General features: G+C 50.1%; 1 protein-coding gene across 2 annotated transcripts in view; it reads left to right on the top strand.

Annotated features, from left to right (window-relative positions):
- Positions 1 to 22671, top strand: part of LDLRAD4 (low density lipoprotein receptor class A domain containing 4) — a 193608-nt gene that overhangs the window by 158514 nt on the left and 12423 nt on the right. For both annotated transcript variants that reach the window (XM_061572094.1, XM_061572095.1), the window contains 2 exons: positions 20479 to 20630; positions 22419 to 22475. In XM_061572094.1, coding sequence (XP_061428078.1) covers positions 20479 to 20630; positions 22419 to 22475 — 209 coding nt within the window. The remainder of the gene's footprint in view (positions 1 to 20478; positions 20631 to 22418; positions 22476 to 22671) is intronic.

Consider the following 22671-nt stretch of genomic DNA (forward strand, 5'->3'; position numbering starts at 1 on the left):
ATTTAGCATATTCATGGGAAATGCATAGGAGGTGGGTGGGGGGGTTTCATAGTCATATTATGCCCATGCATTATGCAGGATCAACAGCACCAAGGGGGGGTGCAGTAGCATTAACAAAGGAAAAGAATGTTAATAGTATGTAGCTGCAGTTACTAAACAACAACGTAGAAAACTAAAGTATAAACTACACAAAAAACTAAAGTATAAACTGCATAGCACCATCAGTATACTTACTATACTCTACAATAAGCTGAGTTACTAACAGCAAGTAATACATTACAATTCTACGTCGTAAAAATTATATAATATGCTTCCATCTAAACTTTATTCTCTTACATCACACGAGCATACACCGTACTATATACTGCCATAGATAAACCCAACACCAAATCACAATCAGTTAAGATCCGAAATGGTTTATTACGTCTTTCGTTAGCAATCATTGGAAAGACGTAATAAACCATTTCGGATCTTAACTGATTGTGTTCACGTTTACGGTGACTTTCAGACCGCGTTCCACTCACTGGCATTGTATTCTCCGCAGGGAATGGATTCTTTGCTCCGCTGCAAGTTTCCCCCCCACGACTCACCCATTGATACGACGGTCAATGGTACAGCGTATAATAACAAATAGTATAACATTTATATGCTTAATACAATGTACAAAGTAATATATAGTATCGTAATTGTATAGTAAACATATAGCAGTGTGATGCACATTAGGGTGAGTAGAATGATGCGTGGTGTTATATTAAGATGTATAAGGTGTGGGGTGGTTTATAGCAATACAGTATATGATTTGGTGTTGGGTTTATCTATGGCAGTATATAGTACGGTGTATGCTCGTGTGATGTAAGAGAATAAAGTTTAGATGGAAGCATATTATATAATTTTTACGACGTAGAATTGTAATGTATTACTTGCTGTTAGTAACTCAGCTTATTGTAGAGTATAGTAAGTATACTGATGGTGCTATGTAGTTTATACTTTCGTTTTTTGTGTAGTTTATACTTTAGTTTTCTACGTTGTTGTTTAGTAACTGCAGCTACATACTATTAACATTCTTTTCCTTTGTTAATGCTACTGCACCCCCCCTTGGTGCTGTTGATCCTGCATAATGCATGGGCATAATGACTATGAAACCCCCCCACCCACCTCCTACGCATTTGCCATGAATATGCTAAATTCCTCTTCATATGCACATTCTTTTTGTTAAGGCGCTCTTGCACCTCCAACGCAGCGTATATATAAGCTCCTAGCTTGGTAGTGTCTCATTCTTCACCTGAGGACGGCTGCTTGCGTTGTAGCCGAAACGTCGTGAGAATTATTTTATTTTATTATGTTTTATTTTTATTATTTTATTGCTTCCCGTCTACGTGACTTTACCGAAAGAACCAAGAAGATGAGCACCGCTTGTTCAATTACATTGGGAGATGTCAACGATGGCCATGAGATGAAGTAAAAACTTTTTTTATTTTACCAGGTAAGGCCCACTGGACTATGTAGCTCTTTTTCAGAAGTGACTTGGCCACAAATGATAGCTCACCGAAGTGGCTCATGATGTGGAAATGTATAGCAGCCAAATACTCTAAATGCACGTTCATTCTGAACGTGGAGTAAAAAACGGGCGGACCTGGAGAAAAATCCATGCGACCACGGAATAACATGCAAACTTTAAATATAGAGGAGGCATCAGGGTCGGGATCAAACCCACGACCTCCTGTATACCAGCGGAGGTAGTTAACATCTCCTAACCTCCGCAGCGAGATTGGTCTCCTGCCATGCAGAGATGAGCAATGTGCAGTGTTTGTATGAGCAGGGCCAACTGTTTTACGACATTAAATTGTATATACATGTCGGTGTGTGTCGCGTAAGCTACGACTTACTGCGGTTTTAGATGATGGGGATGGTAGCGCGTCATTGGGAGTACAGTAGTAGCACAGTGGTTGGCGCCCTGTACTGCGAACCTGGCAACCCGAGTTCAATTTTAGGCCTCGGCTAACATCAGTAGCAAGTGATGTTTAAACCAAGCCTGGGGTATGTGGAGGCCTTCATCCAGCAGTGGAATGACAACGGGCCACTGTACATTATCGTCATGACTTTCAGTCTAATTGTAAATTGATTTAAACAAAGTCCGCTTTGTACGAAACATTCCCGTTCTTTGAGACGCTCGACAAACTTTGTCTTTACCGAGTTTGACATTTTTTGATGTTGTGAGACCTGACGATGCCCATCTGTGCCGTGACCTATGATGAAGTCCCCGCAGTGAAAGTTCTAACTCCAAGCAGAGTATTGATCTCCCCCACTTTGATTTTTTCCCCCCTTTGAAAAGCAAAAACTTTTCACAGGTGGCACCTGAGTGCCTTTCAAGCGCTCAGTCGTTTTGCCTTCTAAATAATATATATACACTGCCCGTTGCCACGCTGCCAACAAATAAGCAAAACAACCAAGCAAATAAATAAATGTCCCTGGGAGAAGGGGGATATATATTCTAACGGACTGCTGGATTGCTGTGTGAAGTTCGCTTTCAATTGAGTTCTATCTACATGTAAATATTTCAATCGAACTTTTGCCCTCCTTCAACATGAGTAGTTCCCACTCCTGGAGTGGGTCAGCGGAAGTCGTGTGTAGTAGTCGTGTGTTAGAACGTGGATTCCGATGCGGTTGTTCAGCGAGAGACGGCTTGGGCACTCTTGCTCACATGTCGAAGGACCGAGCCAGGACTGTTGAGATCCATGTCATCCTGTGGATAGGCTGGTCCCTGTTACAGGAATGTGTAAATGTTATCACTGGCTCAGGGTGACCAATGGAGAGGAGCACTGCTCCATATGAGCATAGCAACGCGATCCTAACTGTAATCTTAAATATAGATTGCAAATATTCACGTGGTAAACCACTCATCTGCACAGACAATACGAGCTTAGTCCAAAGCTTATATAACATAAACCTATCAAGGATATCTGCCAAAGTCCTGTAAAGTCATGTCTGGGTCATGCCACGATGGGGCACGTGGCTCTTCTGTTGTTGCAGGTGATTTTGAAATGTGAAAATGCTTAGCCCTGTGCTCAGATGTCAATCTCACACGCCGTAGCAAATTGTAGGAATTTTTTTTTCTCCAAACTTCACTTTTTGTCCCAATGTCATTCAACCAGGCATCTTGTCGATCGCCTCCAAGTATGTCCATGACCGCTGGCGTGTATGCTCCGCTTCCACACGTCGAGAGAGATGCTGGGGACTACGCGTATGGGATAAAATAAATACCAGTAATTAATTTTAATTGTTTCTTGAGCATAAAAATTATTCATGCATTCAGACGCTGTCATGACAAACGGTGAGCAAGGATGTTGGCACATAACCCAAAATGCCTTGGTGTTATATAAGTGTGCATGCGCGTGTGTGCATGCATGTGCGGTGTTTGTCTGTGTGTTCCCGTGTGCCGTGCCGGCCTTCATAGGTGCTCGCTAACAGCACTTTCCCCCTGAAATTTGTTCAGGCTACACGGGAGATCTGTCTTTGTGTATCCGAAAGTGTGCATCCAAGTGATTGTGTTTGGGCGGGTGTCAATGGTTTCAGCCTCATTTAAATTAAGTTCCATAACCTTATCGCTGTTGACTAAAATTAGTGTAATTTTAGTCTAGCCAGAGTCTGTGAATGCAATTAGGTTATTATGGCTTAGTCATCTTAAGTAACACAGCAGCAATTAGTAGAACAGCACAGCTCCCAGTTGGGGGATTGTGAAATCAAATTCTAGCCAGAGTCAAGCGAGGTTTCATTTACCAAGGAGAGTTATCCTGTTCATAGGACCTTGCCTGCTCAAGTGATTACTACGACAGGGAACTCCGACTCATCATGAGGATCCCTCCGGCATTTAGAAGTACCATCGATGTGCGAGACTTAATATTGTGGGATGTCAACAATGGTCATCTTGGATTGACCGGTCCTCGCGATAGAACTATGGAATTCATACCAAAGGCTCGAGACCGCCAAGACATATGACTACAATACTTCACTTTCTGTTTTTATGTTTGTCTAAACTGAACTTTCGTTGGGCATCAATTTTTGGAATTGTGCTCTCATTAAGATGAACCTAATTATTTTGTACTGTTGGGTCTATCGGTCGAGTCACATAGATCGCCTTCAAGACGATCGCTTGTCTTGCGATCGAAACGTCGTGATCTATTATTTTTTATTTACGTGACTTGACCCAAAGACCCAAGAGTATGAATTATTGCAGTCACGAAAGCTTTAAATCAAGATGTAATTATTTTGCTCAAGCTTTGCGCTTGTTTCACGAACACACATGAAATGCTTGTGCCAGGTGTGGTTGGCATGTGCTTGAAATCCCAACATTTTGGAGCTCAATATTCACGGATCTTGAACGAATGATCAAGTTGGATTTTGTTCAACCAAGAGACCAGGATATAGTCACATTTGCAAGGGGCCCCTGGGTGGCTCTTACAAAAGTGAATGGGACGCCGGTCTACAGGGATACGAGGTGGCCATTGGGAGAAGGTAGTACAGAAACGTGGTTGACATCGTATCTGTGAGCAGTCGTGGGTATCCCTCCAGATACTCCACGGTTTTTATCCCAACACGCAAGCAACAACAACGAACCCCACAAAGAGCAAATGGCAAAATACATTCAATCAGAACCCTCGTGAAAATAAAGGAACCGTGAAACTTGGTGAAGTGTCCTCAGGATAAATGAATGAATGAAGGGCGTTAGCGCCACGAGTTGTGTGACGCTTTCTCACCGCGGCCACCTGCCCACCTGGGTTCTCCACGAGTTGACCAAATGTACGCCCCCACCCAGAAAACAAAAATACCGCTTCATCAACTAATTTTTCCGCCAGCAAATATCGGTTGAAGTTAGGACCACATTCTTTTAAAGTTAAATATTAGTCTGCCCTGGGTCTTAAAAAGAAAACATTTCTTTGCATCCCAGTGTAGCAGCGCTAAAAATGTGCTCCTGATATCCCAACCCGCTGTACTTGTTAGGAGGTGCTATGGTTGGAGCACTGCGTTTGGCTCCTAATAATCGTGACGGCTACGAGTTCGGATTTGCCAGTAGGGAAGCCAACTGGCTTTTTGTCTCTGGCGCTTCCACGGGAATGGGATATGACTTTGACCATATTTTATTTCACAATACGCCTGAACAGTGTTGAAAAACACATCAACAACTGCGGTCTGAGTGCTGATTGTGGTTTAAAACAATGCTCGTCGCTGGCGGAGCGAGTGGCGCGTCTGTTCATTTCCCGTGCGTGTAAGCGTGCGTCGTCTCCGTTCTAGGCACGTGCGTGAGCGCGGTTTGCGCTAAATGGGCTATGCGCTGCTTTCAAAGGAGCGCGTTTGGAGAGAACACGCTGTTCCCGTCTGCTGGACAATGTCCAGCGAGGGGGGGGGGGAGACTGCGGCTGTGTGCGGCAGCGGCGCTTCGCGCAGTTCCAGGGAATCCAGACAGCCCTGCGTGTGTGTGAATGTGTGTGTATGACTGTGTGTGTATGACTGTGTGTGTATATTAGTGTGTGTTTGAATGTATGTGTGTGAATGTATGTGTATTAGTGTGTGTGTCTATGAATGTGCGTGTGTGTATTTGGGCCAGAGTAGTGCAGTGGTTAGCGCACTGTGCTAACCACTGCACCGAGTTCGACAAATATCTGAAACGGTCCTGGGCCTTTTGTAGGTCGACTCAGCCTTAAATTAGTACCTGGTGCGGTGTGTAAACAAAGGCGGCCAGGCGCGGTGTTGGCTACCCACCCCCTTGTGTGCCGGTTTCCATAGGTGCTCGCTAACTGCTGTTAGAGTCTGTTAAGGTTGTGTAATGACATGATGACACCTGCTGGCTGGGAAAGGGAAGCACGGGCACCGCTAAGACAACATCCAATCAGAGAGGGAGAGGTATCTGGGGCAAAGGTAAGAGGCGGGGTTGGCCGAGATGCTCCGGGAACCTGCTCGAAGGTTCCACGAGAGGGCGTGGCCGGAGGCATGGCCGGAGGCGTGGCCTAGCCGCGCCTGAGGAGATATAAGGGCGAGCGGGCCACCTGGGGCTCGGGTCCGCCAACCAGCGGCGTGGCCGTGGTGGGACCACGTCGAGTGATCGGCCGTGTGTGTAGCCAGTGGAGACGTTAATATCTAAGCGTTGTACTCAGAGTGAGAAGGATAAGGTTGGCCTGTGTTGTGCCCGTGTAAGAAATAAAATAAGTACTGTCTACACGACGTGTTGCGGAAGTCGCTCATTACAGTTGTATACAGGGTGGGGGGGTATTTGGCTTCATGCTGTGTATGTGCGTAGCGGTGGTACATTGGTCCGTGCTCTACTCTACAGCCCACGTGCCCACTTTCGGTCAACTCAGCCTTAAACCGAGTAACTTACGTGGCGTGTGCATATAGAACTGGGTAGGCAAAGTCGGGTGGTGGGTATGTTGCTGGTGTGGCACGCCATGCCGGTACTCATCAGGTCTCGCTCACAGCACTCCCCGCAACGGGCTAAGCGAGTGGTTCTCCTGTTATGTGTAATTTCTTTGGATATTATGTAAGCGTGTCGTCTTAAATATTAGACTGTGCATTGTGCATGGCTCTCTGGTTATATATGTTGTGCAACGAGTGGCTGCGTGTGTGCACATTTTACATGTACACGTGTGTTGTGTTTGACATTGTTGGTATAAGCAATCTCAAAGTGGTGCTTTATTCCTCGAAGGTAGAGACCAACCCATTGCACTGTCCTGTGACTCCTGTCAATGTTCAAGTTCTTATTGTAGGAATAGAATCTCGTACACAGGCTTGTACGCACGGGATTACTTACACACAGATACGCATACAATCTCGCGCATGCACAGCATAGATATAGCGCGCTCTTGAGGGGCAGTTGCACTTGACTGCTAAATAAAATGTAAATCCTTGTCTGTGATACGTAATACATCTTCTTAGAGTAGGTGTATAGTGATGTATCCTCATGCGGTTGCACGTGTGCACAACAGCGCAGTGTTCGTTTGTGTGAGCGACTGTTGCCCATGGTGGCTGATGGTGATGCCTGCCTCTCTTGCGGCAGCGCCGTTCCACAGAGCCCTGGGGACTCGGAGCGGCTTTGTCTGGGGCGGTGTCGCCTCACATTGGGCTTGTTGTGAACTGAGATGACCTGATGTCCAGTCACTGGATGTTCTACCTAAGCGAGAGATTTATACACACGTGTACAACAAAGACCCCCTCCGTGTAGTCTTAACAGACTGCTGGGGCAAGTGCTGATAGCAAGTAGCACCTATGAAGGCCAGCACGCGAGGGGGTGGGTGGGCAACACCATGCCCGGCCGCCTTTGTCTCCCTAGCGGCGATGTTTAAACATCACACCAGGTACTCATTTGAGGCTGAGTAGACCTAGGGGAGGCCCAGGACCAGTTCAGATAATCGTCACTGGTGTTCGCTGTGAGCGGGAATCGAACCCGGGTCGCCAGGTTCATAGCGCAGTGCGCTAACCGCTTACCTACCGCTCCCCAGACAGACACACACATACACACACAGATACACACACAGATACGCGCACAGAGATGCCCACAGAGACGCGCACAGAGACGCGCACAGATACCCGCACAGAGACGCGCACAGATACGCGCACAGACACACGCACAGACACACGCACAGAGACACGCACAGACACACACAGAGACACACACAGACGCAGGTGAAGTCGCATCAGCGTACGGCTTTATCTCTGGCCACGCCTACTTTAATCACCCGTGTGCTCCGTGTTAATCAGGCTGTGGTCACACAGACTGTGTGTTTAAATTATCTACATTTGCCATGGCTTCTGATCAAGTGGTTATTTGTTAATCATGTGCAGCTTGCAACATTATCTCACCGAATACTGTTAAGGCTTTACGGGGGATCTTTGTTTTTTGACCCCCCATCTGGCCTGGAGGTCATGTGATAGATGATTCAACTCGCTATCAGAACTTTGTGAGTTCAACTTCTGATCAGGGCTCAACTGAGACCATCAGCTGTCTCGGGGTTGATATAAATTCAGTACAGTGTAGAGGAAGCGGCCCCGGCAAGAGGTGGAATGTCCACTGGTGGCTCAGGGCAGCTCACCGCGAGAGGAACTGCCAAGCGGCTGTTTGCGCATGGAGAGACTTTTGACCGCGCTTCATCAATACAATAAATACATCCACCAGCCCAATGGAGGACATGCAATTGGCTTAAATACGCACTTACCGCGCACCTACCGCGTACGTACCGCGCACTTACCACGCACGTACCACTCGCCTACCACACACGTACCGTGCAAGTAACACGTGCCTACCACGCACCCGCCACCCACCTGCCACCCACGTACCACGCACCTACCGTGCACTTGCCACGCCAAGTCCCGCGTACCTACCGTGCACCTACCGTGCACCTACCGTGGAACATGCCACGCACGTACCACGGCGACGTCGATCGCGCTCCCTGGTGGCCCCCACGAATGCGCCGCGTAGCTCGGTCTCCGGTGAACCCACCCGGCTCCTTTTCCACGCCATCTCAGAAACGTGGCCATCCTCGCGTTCCCAGGGCTTGCAGTGGATACTTTGTGCCGGGTTGGGAGGGCCGCCGTGCGTGAGGTGCCTAAGGGTGTTGCGGGTCCGTGGCGACCCGTGGTGCGGGCTGCAGACGTCCGCGTGGAGGCAGAGACGGGCAAGCGCTGTCGGGCCCTCGGGGTAGCGGGGACTCGCGGGGTAGCGAGGGCCCCCTCTGTCCCGACGGCGGCAGCTACTTCGTCACCGTAGCGCTCCTCTGACGTTGCCGTCGTGTTGGGCCAACGCGGCCGGGCGGTGCCGTGGGTAGAGGGCCCCCACTCAAGATTGTAATGTCGCAAGTTCCAATCCCAATTCGGGGATTCACTGAAACATCATCCATCGCTGCTTCAGGGTTGATAAAATCAGCACTTATTTGTGAAATCTATCCGCTGCTGGATAACGGTTTCCCCATGCCATTATACCTGGTGGGTTGTTTGACCGTACTTCACCATGCTGGTCAGTGCATGTTGGTTTACATGTCACCGTCGAAGTTAACCAGCTAAAAATGTGACTTAGATCAGCAGTGCGGTGCGCTAACCACTGTCTCACTCTTCCTCCCCATACAACTCATGTGAGTCAACAAGCATCGATCTTTGCGCACGAGATTTAATGCAGGGTATTGTGAGCGTAAGAGTTCGCAGACATAGACCAAACACGAACCCTAAGCTTCACGCCGAGTTGGCTTTCGCAACCAATATTATGATGCGTTATTCATTTTTTTTGGGTCAGATCACGTGAATGAAATGTGTGTCGAAAAGCCCTCCTCCGGCTGACACAACGCTGCCCCACCGCCTGAAGATGCTGGTTGGTGCTGTCACCGAAGACGTCTCTCTCAGGTGTGCCGAAGTAGGAGTAAACTGTCACGTTTGTTCACGTGACAGTTTTATTCATTGGGTGTGTCGGGTGGAGGTGGGTTTAGAGCACTAACCCTAGGCCTTACTCGCGACACGAACAACAGCTGTAATCCTATGAAATAAACCCCATCTCTAGCACTAAACACAACCTTACTAACCCAACATTATCCCTAACATTTAGGACAAACCTCGTCCTAACCATGCATTTAACATTACCACTTGCTACGCTTAGGCTACGTCTCACCGCAAACATCATCTCTGGCCACAGCCCCAGTCCTTAATAATTGACGCGATAATGTTACCATTAAGGGATGTTATCCAGGGAGTTGTGTGCACACACACACACACAAAGGCATTTAATGGTAAACATCGGCAGTGACTTGGTGTGAAACGCCACTGCTGTGAATAAAACACAATCTGTAGCCAATAGGGAGCCCTAAACAAGGCCTATACTATCCCTCGCTCCAGCCCCGTCACCACATCCCATTGTTCCCGTGTACGGCTCCCGAGGCCCGTTCGTGTGTCCACAGGTCGGATCGCTACGCCCAACAAGGCGGCTCTGATTGGCCGCAGCCACTTATCTCTCACTCGCAGCAGCAGCAGCACACGTGTGAGAGCCTCTCGTGCCGCCGACGCGCGCGCCAGAAGACGACGACGCCGCCTGCGCGCGGTCGCCTCGGGTCTTGGCCACGACCCCAGCACCCCCCCCCCCACCCCGTGCCACGAGCCGTCTATAATTGCTCGTCTAGACGGCTCGGGGTGGGTGGATGGGTGGTGATGGTGGGGGGGAGCAGGAGGGGAGGAGGAGGGGAGGGGAGGTGGGAGGCACGGGGAGCGTCTGGGTCGTCTGCGCGCTGAATGTTCCGCTCGCACTTGGCGGCATCTCCGTGCTCAAATTAATCAGCGGCGTCGCGGCCATATGGACCCGACTGGATTACGATAATTCCCCGTGATATTAAAGCGCTTATGCCGACATGACGGTTTCACCTAAATTAATAAATAACTACTACATACACTGGGGGTGAAAAGAGACGGCTCCGTTAATGTTGATTATTTGTACCTTTTTTTCTCCCGTTGATATTCGAACACATTTATCAATTATATTCCGACAGAGGTGATGTCACAAATGTAGGGACAACGAAACTGGATAAACAAGATTGTGACAATACGTGCCATTTGTGTGTGGTATCGTCTCTGGGTCTCGCTTGCACGGCCATTCCACTGCACTCATTTTCAGCAGTGCAAGACGGATGAGAATGGTCCCCTAACGTAAAAAAAGGTCTCTGAACCACATTTTTATCCACGATTCCATGATTTGGCTTAAGTCCCCCGAACTCTTTGCGCACGAGAATCAGACTCGTGTGCGAGCACCGGTCTGGTTGGAGCCTCGGGGTCCTCCGCAGCACTCGGCTCCCGCACAAACGCAACGGGTTCCGTCTCAGAGGTTGGTTGGAGCGACCCACAGCACGTTCGCGCGGCCGGCCGGCACCCGTTCCCCGCCTTCTCCGAGTGCCCACGTTCACCCTTTTCCCTTCTTGGCCCGCGTCCCACCCCGCCGCCGCCGCCACGTAGCCACCCCCCGTGCCCTCGCCGCACTCACCGCACCACACCACCCGACCGGGATGTCTGAAGGCCGCTCCGTCGGGCTCCGTCTTGAACGCTTCTCTCCGGCCTCGCGGTTTGAATCGCGATTTATTGTGGCGGTCTTCCCGTCCGCCTGCGCTGCTCCTTTTTTTTCTCCTCGGAGACGGCAATCGCTCGCTCGCTCCCTGGCTCCCTGGCTCCCTGGCTCGCTGGCTCGCTCCCTGGCTCGCTGGCTCGCTCCCTGGCTCCCTGGCTCGCTGGCTCACGCCCCGGCGGTGGCTTGGCCGACGCTCACCACCCCCCCTCACTCTCGAGCTGTCGCGTCTGCCCAGCTGCATCCGCTCAGCTTTGTTTCAGCAGCGAGCTTGAGTTTTTTCTTCTTCTTTGGGGATATTTTGCGCGTGCGTGCGAGTTCTCTGTAGACTGGGTTTCATAACAACGAAGCCAACGAGCGCGACGTTCTGCTGCTGCTGCTGCTGCAGCAGCAGCCCCAGACAGGGCGTCTTGCCCAGACACCTGCTCGTTCCTCCAGCCAACAGTCAGACGACCCCAAGGCATTTTTATTTCTTATTTAAATTTCGGCAACATTATTAATTTATATTTACCCTACAATTAAATTGCGCAAAAACCTATTTTGGTAAGAGGCAGATATATGCGTAATAATATTTCTACTGTTTTAATTCGAGCTTTGCGTTGTGGGAGGGGGGGCTCGCGCGCGTTGTGTGGTTGTTGTTGTTGTTGCATCGCCGCCGGTCGCACGGGAAGCGAGTACAGTGTGCCCGATGCTGGCAGCGTGACAGACGCGCGCGGGAGGAGAGGCGCCGTCTCGCCGTCTGGCCCCACGCGTCGCGCCGCCGTCTCGCGCGCACCGGGGGAAGTGGGCGTGCGTGCGCGCGCTTCGCTCGCCCCCCCCTCAAGCGCCACCATTTGTGATGAACGCCACGAGCGTGCACGTCTCTCTGCTGGGTAAGAAGCCGCCGCCGCCGTCGTCGCTTTCGCCGCCGTCGTTCTGCGGCCGCCGCGGTTTCTGCGCTCCCCTCGGGTTGCCGCGCTCCCCTCGGGTTGCCGATCCGCGCGGCGTCTCTCAGTCCGCCGGCGGCCGGGAGAGGGACGAGCGCGCTGCGAGCGCCGGCACCTTGTCGGGTGATTGTCGTCGGCATCGAGGGCACCTTCTCTGTCTCGCACGTTCCGTCGGCGAGCGCGCGTCGGCCGAATTGCGAAATGTTTTCGGTTTCGGGGTGGCCGAGCAATGGGTGGGCGCGCTCGAGCCCCTGGGGTGAGGGTGAGAGTCCCGTTACAGCCGTGGGGTTATTTCTGTGGGGGAGTTTGAAGTAAAGTGCGACGTTTACCGGAGGGTGAAGGACGTTCAAGACCCCACGATGTCGCTCGCCGGAGGCCATCGTGCGGCGGTGTCGTAGCTTGCGTAGCATATGAGAACATTGCCTGAAATTAAAGATTTACTCCCGTGCGTTAATCACCACATTAGCTCGGTGTTCTTTTGCAAAAGAGTCAGTGAATCTAAAGAGACTTGCAGACCATTAGATTGGTGGAATTGTGAATCTGTCTTATTTCTGTTTAAATGTACCAATTGTAATAAATCTAATAGTTATAGTGAATTGAAGTTTATGCTGGATGCTGCTCACTGAGAAATTACTTCTCCATTTTCAGGAATGTCTAGCTGCCATGCATTTTGTTCCTCAAAATAACGTCAGCAGGCGGTTTTAAAAACGCTTCACGAACTTAGGGCAGGATATCGACAAATGTGGCCAGTGATGAGCGGTGCCCCGTTGGCTCGTCTGCGCAGTTTGACGTTTCCACTTCGCTGTTTATTGTCTGGCAAACGGTGAGTGGCTGGACGTTTATGCCACGGGCTCTTAGCAGAAGCCACGCTGGAGCGGACGCTGGACGCTTATTCTCCACTACGGAAAATGCCCCCTGGGCAGCGGTAACGTGAACGCTGGAGGCCACGCAGGCTGCCGGCTAGCGAGCGCACCACCGCCACCGCTGCTGCCGCTGCTGCTGCTACCACCTCTGCCGCCACCGATGCTGCCACCGCTGCTGCTGCCACCACTGCTGCCGCTGCTACTACTTCTGCTGCTGCTGCTGCCGCTGCTGCTCCCCGTCCACCTGCAGGTGTATTTTTGTTGGAGTTGGAAGCCCCAGCGAATACTGCGCATGCAGGTGGCGGCAGTGTCGGATGTTTGAACGTTAACAGGAAAAGCTTTCCGGAGTTTTGGCGCTCCTCCAATAAAAAGCCAGTGTACACGTATAAATTTAGTACAGTGCATAAATACCGCGTCTAGTTTTATACACGACGGGATGTGCATTGTTACGAAACGTACGCGTGGATTTTGGTCGTGATGCATCCGAGTGAGTTGGAGTTTCTAGAGAGGCGCTGCTAATCATTATGCGATGAGTTACATTACCAGCCAAGATTGCCCCTCATCACCATCGTGATTACAATCATTGTGATCACCATCCATCATCAATGGCATTATCAATATCATAATATCGTTATCATCCGTGTCTGTCTGGTGTTGGTTGAGAGCACCACCTGGTTAAAACAGCGGGCAGTTGGCAGTGGGTGCCACGAAGATCTTGGTCCCCGCAATAGGAACGTGGAAATTCCACCCAATGACTCACAGTGGCCGGTGGAAATCACTCGTACTTGGGGGACACCCAATTTGCAATCCAGTAGAAATAAATGTGGATAACAATAATAATAAAAATATGTACATATTTTCCCCTGGCTATATATTTGAAAAAAGAAAGAGAATGTAGTTTTTCCGGGAATTCTTCTGTAACATCATGCAGGAATTCCCGTGGATTTGGGGAACGGCGCTCGTTGTAAATGGCCGTGTGCCGAGCGGTTGCACCTGAGGAGGGCGCGAACCCTCCTGACGCGTCGACCTCACAGAGTCCTGCCCCCCTGCGACAATTTCACTTCTTTCTCACCGTACGTAGTCAATGTGCTTAATCGGAGGTGCGGAGTAACGTGGGAGCGGATACCTCCGTGTGCTGTTGTAGCCCCTCTCGTTTTGTGGGTTCCACAATCCCGGCTTGGCGGTGCTGTTCCACTGAGCCCATCACTCACGGAATCCACGTTTTTAAGACGTTTTGTTCGTGGGTAAATCAACAATGTTAATTAAATCTTGTAACGCTGCCACCACGCGGTTTTCCGTTTGATCTCGAAGGGAGAGAACGACTCGGGGCGTCAGCAGGAACTACAGGCAAGCGGGAAGGCAGCCGTGCGCTGAGCCGGCGCCAACAATTTCCCAAGCTCAGCGGTCCTCTATATATGAAGGTGTTGTCGGTCAATTAGTGATGAGTGTTTACATGTGGGAGGAAACGTAAGCGCCCGGAGAAAACCCGCGCGTGCGAGGGGGAAACACTCTACCCCGTACAGACGGAACAGGTGGAGTCCACGTGTTGGCTGTACCGCTGTCTCGCAGCGACCCAGGGCACGGCTTCCTCCTCGCTGCTCATGGCAAGGGCGTTGCGCAACGTTTCTGTGATCCACCATCCCGACGTCTCCACGCTGCTGGATCACGCCCATCTTTTATTGGATCACGCCCTTCTTTTATGCAGGATGAGTAAAAGGAGGGTTACGACACATTTATAAATAACGCGATCTAAACCCAAAAACGTTGATTATTAATAATATTGGTCGCGAAAGCCTACGTGTTAAACGAAAATTAGTAAATCTACAGATAGACTGATGTGGAAGGACATCTGTAGGCAGGTATCCCGGTAGGAATAGGTATTATGGGTGTAACGATTTGCCTTACTTACGATTAAATGCATTGTAGTGATTCGGGTTTGTGATGCGATTGAGGAATATATGTTTTAAACGTTGTAGTGAATATAGCGGCCTCTATTGGCTTGCAGGTGCCTCACGAACATATTTCGTACAACGCTCAATTGAAAAAAGTCAACTCTTTGAGGCGTGATTTGGCGAATGTTTCTTGAGCTTCGAAATCATTTGTGATCAATACATGGATGTCTCCGTGACGCCCCAAGGTGTAGCTCGGTGATTCATCCCCCTGGCGAGTTGAAGGGAGATGTGCGAATCACTTCAAGCATCGATAGTTATTAGGTTCTATGTTTACATTCTACCTTTCTCATGTTCTGTTTCGTCTTTGGGACCTTCTTTTACCAGTTTCCAAGATGACGAAAAACTAAGAATATATGTTACACCTTTGTTGCAATGAAAAGGAGGTGTTAAGATGTTCAAACGCCAAATAGACACAGATATTGCACGGCATCAAGTCTGCATTAACCACACTTCACACTACTCGTGGCAAAACATGCAAACAAACATGGCTGTGATGATTACGCACGCATTGTCTGTGAGACTGGTTGGCCTACACCAGAGACAGCAGCCTTCTTTATAGCCTTGTCTCACCAGTGTTAGACCAGAGAATGCCAAAAGGCGAACAGTACATATGCACATGTTTATATATGTAACATATGTACATTTTCTTCCACTCACATCAGCCTAATTATATAATGAACATTTCATTTCCATCGTAAATGATTATGACACCATTTGGTGCATGTGTCGTAAGTTTGGTTCAGTCCCGACCCTGATGCCTGCTGTATATTTGGAGTTTGCATGTTCTCCCTGTGGTTGCATGGATTTTCCCCCGGGTCATTCGGTTTTCCCCTCCACATTTAGAATCAACATCATGCGTTTCGAGTCTTTGGCTGCTATACATTTCCACACGATGAGCCACTTCGTTGAGCCATCATTTGTGGCCAGGTCACTTCTGAAAAAGAACCACGTAGCTGAGTGGGCCATACCTGGTAAAATAAAATAAAATGTTTAGTTTGATGTACAGTGTGCACCCTCCCTCGGGCAGCACTTTGCAGTCCTGAGCCAGCCGTGCAAAGTCCACATTCCCCTGACAGGGACCTGTCTGTCCCGACAGAGCAGTACTCAGTATTCTAACCTTGGAGGGATGGTGTGGTAAGCCGCAGCGGACCACCCTTCCAGGGGATTTTGAAACTCGGGGAGTTTGGGTGCATCGGTCGCTTGTTGTGTATGTGTCAAGTCCGTGCGTGTTCCCTCACGGTGGCTGTGGCCGGCAGGAAATTGGGGAACGTTTTGTCTTCCAGGCACACAAGTAGAAGATGTTTTGCACTTAATCCGTGGCGATCATCTTCCATTCGCTATGCACTGCTGGATGCAAGTGTTCCACTTGTTATTGATGCAGCTTTTTATTTGCATTGTTGTTATGCCTCTGGTATTACCCAGGGGCCTCGTGACTTGTTCAGGAGGGTTACTGCCACGTGACAGAGAGCGCTATGTTTATTTTAATGGAGTTATTTGCTCGGTATTTTTTTTTGTTTGGACCATGATACAATGAGCATCTTGCGAATGACGCCACATGATTCACAACGTCCACCGTGAAGCGGATGGCGCGTATCTTTACGGTCGAGGCGCACCGCAGTATTCCTATGATGACTTTTTTTTGTAACCCGGGAAGGCCCACCTAGCTATATAGCTCTTTTTCAGAAGCAACCTGGTTATCACAAATGATAGCTCAACAAAGTGACTCATCATGTGGAAATTTATATCAGCCAAATACTGTAAATGCATGTTAATTCTAAATGTGGACAGTTTATTCATCCACGTCGTATGTATGTGTGTGCGGAATAAGTGGTGAATGTAGAGGTTATGCACGCTGCGCTATAATCTCAGATCACCAGGTTTGATTCCTTTCGATGATATTCAACACCGTTGACGATTGGAGATGGAACTAATCCTGGGTTTCCTGTTGTATGAGTACTCGGTGCAGTCTGTGATCATTTGCACTGGGGAAACAAAGGTGGGTAGGCGTGCACGGTGCTGTTTGACACCACCGCTTCCATTGCTATACCGGCCTTAGTCGGTGCTTGCTAACAACGCTTTCCCCAACAGTATCTGCAGCCAAGCAAGAATCTGTATATCTCTGTGTGTTTGCTTGAACGGCTGCTGTCTTTGTATACCTCTGCGAGGCTGAAAAGAGATTTTTCTTAAATTCGAAAAAGTCTCGTTAGCTCGTCCGCAGGTCCTTCTCCGGGAGACTGCGTGCGCTGCCGTGCGAGGATTCGGAAAGGATTCTTTGCCTTATGACGTGTGATGGCCAGAGCAGCATACTCGGAAAGCATTGGGGGAAGGGACGTGAAAGCGATGGCCCATTTGAGAAGTTGTGGTCTCATTGGGAATTGACTTGTGCCGCGCGGTGTGATGCTTGGGCATGTGTGTAGGACTAGAGCAGCGCTTGTATCTCGTCTTTCACACGGAGAACGTTCGTGGAGGGGCCCTGTACGGAGGTTCTCTTCGGAGCACTTTACGGAACGAGCAGGGCACGTGCGCACCTCTGCCGCCCGCCGTTCGATATTTCTCTCATGACTTCAAGAGCGCTCGTCTCAAATTGGGAAAGTCGCGACTTCGAATCCTCGTCAGGGTTTGAACGCGCTCCTCCTGCTCAATGCAGCGAGGAGACTCACTGCGGCGAGTCGACAGCGGTCGTCGCGAGAGTAGTAGCGGCCGTGTGTCGTAAACCTCCAGTGCCGGCTGCGGGGCCGCCGCTGGAGGTGAGCGCGCCGCCGGCTCGCCCGGCCGAACGCTGCGCCGACCGCTCGCTGTAAATGGGTTTGACCCCGACAAACGCGAGTGGAGAGGGTGCGAGCGTGTGGCGCTGTCGTTGTTGCGGTGTGACCGTGATGCCCCCTAGAGCCGGCATCGCGCAGAGCCGCTACGGCCCGCGACCGCTGCCCATTCAGCCCCCCACCCACCGCTGGCCCCATCAGTCACGTGACTTCAACGTTGACATGTTTGGTTTAAATGTGGCAATCTTGCCAGGGTGGTGGAGGGTTAATGACAAGAATTTTGGCATAAACTACCACGTGGTCCATCCCAAGATAAATAGTTGAGCTTGTTTGGTGTTATGCATAAGAGTTACATGGAATAACTATAAAGAGAACTGTAACAAGTTCTGGCGAGAGGCTAATCTTCAATGCAAAGAGACATTACACAACTCTTTGCCGTGTCGCACTTGAAGTGGCTATACACGGTATTGCAGGCACGTTGATGATGAATGACATCCCTTGAGTCTCGGAGTTCATTGTGGACAGAGCCACGCATAAAATGCATGCTCTCTGTTAAGTTTGCAACGTTCTGTCATAATTCAGTGCGCCGTGTAGCAAACATGCCCCTTCATTATTGTTACCACTCTCTCTGCAATGTTCAGCCAAACGTGCTTTCTACATCAGAGGAGCTTATGCTAAGCATAAACAAGGATAGACACTCAAATACAGTGGTACTGTTCATGGCTGGGTGCTCGTGGTTTAAGTGCTGTACTCAGAATTGTATGGTTGCAAACCCAAAGCCTGGATGGAGATAAGATCAGCCTCTAATCCCTCTGCTATCGTCTCTGCAAAGTCTGCAGTGGTTGTTCCTATAGACTGATCTCTGCCATAGCAATGTGGAATATTCACAGGTTCGAGGATACCAACCAGAGCTCCCAGTGAGTGCTGCCCCATTGCTCTGTGAGTAGGAGACACCCTCAACCCCCCTCTGATAGGCTCACAGTGATGACATCACCTTCACTCCCCTCTATTTAAGAATGACATGGGATAACTTCTTCACAATTCTAGCTAATCGCCCAATGCTGCTGGTTGTTGTTTGTGTAATCACCGGCAAAACGTCACAGCACTCGAATTGTTAACGTTGTGGGGTTACTCTCCAACTCACCGGTGTGTGTTGAAGCAATAACTAATGGACACGTTTTGTTTACGTGAATAAACCTTACTCATTGGCTGTGTTGTCGGGTGGCTGTGGGTTTAACGACACAATATCTATATTTATGCAATCTAAACCCAACAAAAAGCTCCCCCTTTATTACGGACCCTTGGGATTTTCACCTCTGGCAGCAGACACTACGTGCTGTGGCAATTGCTTCAGATTTTCCCCTGTAGCTTGAGGTTGCTGCACCCATGGACGCACACTGCCGGCAGCAGCGAGCCTCAGCCACGTGGGGAGTTGTTACCGTGACTGGGCTCCTCCGAGCGGAGCACTAAATGGGCTAACCGCTAACCAGAGACATCGGGGCGGCGTGGACTGGCCGGGTGGAAATAGTCAGCGGAGATGTCGAGAGCGAATTGTAAGCACGTGTGCCGAGGCACCGGGAGACGCATCGCTGGGACACCACCTCCCACTGCCGTGCTTCCTGTAGGGGGTGAGCGGGTGTGTACGTGTGTGTGTGTGTACGTGTGTACGTGTGCGTGTGCGTGTGGGGAGCGGTAGTGCAGGGGTTAGTGCGCTGCATTATGAACCCGGCGACCCGGGTTCGATTCCCACTCACGGCCAACACCAGTGACGATTATCTGAACCGGTCCTAGGCTTCCCCTTGGTCGACTCAGCTTCAAATGATTACCTGGTGCGGTGTGTAAACATCGCCACTGGGGAGACAAAGGCGGTCGGGCGTGGTGCTGGCAACCCACCCCCTTGGGTGCCTTTCCGGCCTTCATAGGTGCTCGCTAACAGCACTTGGCCAAACAGTCTGTTAAGGCTACACGGGGAATCTTTGTGCGTGTGTGTGCATGCATAATCCCTGCCACCAGCGTCAATCGTTAGCTGTAATGTGCACTACCAGTGGCAAGTGGTGTTGTGAACCTGTCCTGGGCCTCCACTAGGTAGGCTCCGCCGGTAATCCGTACCAGTCGAGGTGGAGACACAAACTGGACAAGGTCAGACCTGGCTGGACCATCCCGTCGTGTGTACTAGCTGACTTAATAGGCGCTTGCTAACAACAACACGACCACAAATTCGTGTCTAGTAAAAAATGGATTTTATGTTTGTGTTGCGCATACATTGGTGTTCCCAGAGCATTGCTCCCCGCCGCGTGCGTGTCTACGCGTGTACGTGTGTGTGTGTGTGCGCGTGTGCGTGGAAGCGAGGGAGTTCCATGGCGGAGATGCCTGGCACACGTCTAAGTGTAAATAAAGTGCACATGGGTGCTGGCTTGTGTGAAACAAGCACTGCTGGCTCCGTTACAGACACTGAGAAGAATGTGCACATTAGAATGGTACTTGCTGACGATTGCACATTTTGGTTCGATGATGGTCTTGTGCCGATTAAGGCATATGCATCATTCCTTGTATGTCTACCTCCCGTGAGTGTCTGTGTGTGCGTGTGCAAGGAGCAATGGCGTCGTAATTTTCTCACTTCCACCGCTGTCTGGCAGCCCATTTTTGAATGTTGGCCATGCACAACATTCGTGGAAATTTGCGTCTGTACCTGGTTTCTGTCCCTAGATGAGTACCTCATGTGGTGTGAGCAACGCATGACCAACGCAGAGATAAAGGCAGCCGGGCTTGCTCGGTTACTGCTCTCGCCGTGCCCTTGTGCGCCACGTCGGCCGTAGGCTCTCGCAAACCGAAGCCGCCCTTGGCTGACGACGGCTAACGGAGCGGGGGTCTCTTGTTGCCGTGTTTCTGTGCGTGCAGCTGGCGTCGAGTTTGTGCAGATCCTCGTGATCGTGTCGGTCGCCGTGGTGATGGTGCTGGTCATCACCTGCATCCTCAATCACTACAAGATCTCCTCGTCCTCCTTCATGGGACGACACATGCACAGGAGGCGCAGGGACCACCCCTGCACGGTACGCCCACTCGCCCACGCATCTTGTTGCCCGCGCGCTCGCTCGCTCGATCGTTCACTCGGTCGCTTTCCCACCCCGCCGCCTGCCATTTGCCCAGCGGTTCACTTGCCCGCATGCAAGCTCACCCATACTCGCCGACTCGCTCGCTTACTTGCCCCTTCGCCGCTGGCTTTGCCCACGCGCTGCTTTGCCACCTGCCCGCTCACCCACTATCCTCACTTGCCCTGTTGCCCACTTGCCCGCGTGCCCGCTCTCCTGCTCAATCGTGTTGTCAGCCATTTATGATGTGTACAGGAGTGGTTGGGCATGGTGATGCTTTCTGTGGACTCGGTTGATGGTGGGCTTGATGATGCATCATGCTGAGATCACTGGCACGAGTCGCCCATCCGTAGAGCGATCAAAAGTGTTGCTTGTACAAGGCAGTAAAGCAAGTAGGCAGCTCACCGGTATATGTGGAGATTAAGTGTTCCTCTGTGTGTGACAGATTAATCTTGCCGCTCAGGTTTCCTCCCACAGTGCAACATTCTCTCATTAGAAAGTGACCAGAAATTCCAAGTAGGAATTTCAAAAATATTGAGAGTCAATGAGTGTTTATTCAACGATAGAAAGATTTATTATACGAGTGTCATTTTACCATTTTAAAATTATCTTTATTTTGTATCTATGTATGTAAGTAAACGGTGGCCTTTAATTAAATGTATTAATTCAGGTATGATTCTGGGGTCGTTGTTTTACACCAAGAAGCGAGAGCGCTATGAGGGTTTTACCACCGGCTACTTGCCCAATAATTAATTGCGATTAAGGAATAAAGTGGCAGTAATAAATATCCTTTACAGAATTCCCTCGATGAAGTGAAGCCTCATACCTCGCGAGGGAACGGTGCTGCACGAGTCTGGTCCATCGCTACAGACCTGTGTGTGGCCATCCTTTATTACCATAATTAATAAATCAAACAATTAAACTATTTAAACTAAACTTTTTATTTTTTATTTTACCAAGTAAGGCGCACTGAGCTGTCTAGGTCTTTTTCAGAATCGACTTGGCTACCACAAATGATAGCTCAACGAAGTGGCTCATCACGTGGACATTTATAGCAGCCACATATCCTAAACGCGCGGTGTTGATTCTAAATGTGGAGGGAAAAACCGGAAGACCCGGAAAAAATCCATGGGATCACGGGAAGAGAGAGAGAGAGACATGCAAACTCCAAATATACAGCAGCAGGCGGCAGGGTCGGGATCAAACCCACGACCTCCTGTGTATCAGGTGAGGTAGTTAACATCTCCTAGCCACCGTGATGATGATGATGATGAGAGAGAGACACACAAACTCCAAATATACAGCAGCAGGCGGCAGGGTCGGGATCAAACCCACGACCTCCTGTGTACCAGGTGAGGTAGTTAACATCTCCTAGCCACCGTGGCGCCAGCACGCAGATGTGAAGCGGTGACGCTCTGTTCCAGAATGACGAAGAAGCTCTCTTGACTGCCGAGTCTGGCCACGTTAAATCTGAAGCCAGAGTTTTACCTTGGGTGTTTGGTGCTGTCGTCAGTGACCGTGCTGGGACAATCAAACCCCATATACACGACAATCTGCTTGAACCTCGGCATCAGTTGTTGCTTCTTCACATCCGTGGCCACGGCCATTATGAGCCCTCTGAGCCGCACGGCTGCCTCGGGGTTCATGCCTTTATGGTGCTTCGATGACAAACATGCCGCCGGGAATAAATATTGAATTATAAGCGTCGAATAGAACACCAGTCAGCATCTCTCCTGTGTGCATTTACAGGGACGGAGTCTGTGTCCCTCAGAAAGCCCCGTGCCCAGACAACAAAGCACTTCACAGGTAAAGTCCCTCGAGACGTTTCCTCGCCAGCAGCGTTCGCGCCATTGCCGTGAGGCCCCGCGAGCCTTGTGCTGTCCTCCTGATGTTGCAGCAATTTACCGTCGTAAAAGTATAATACCCTCGTCGTTCGTCGAGTGACGCGGCAAACCAAAGCTAAATATTGCAGTGACGTAAAGGCTCATCGTACAAGTCTGAT

The sequence above is a fragment of the Lethenteron reissneri genome, chromosome 49, assembly GCF_015708825.2.
Source record: "Lethenteron reissneri isolate LAM-NWPU_2019-01 chromosome 49, ASM1570882v1, whole genome shotgun sequence".
NCBI classification, from domain to species: Eukaryota; Metazoa; Chordata; class Hyperoartia; order Petromyzontiformes; family Petromyzontidae; genus Lethenteron; species Lethenteron reissneri.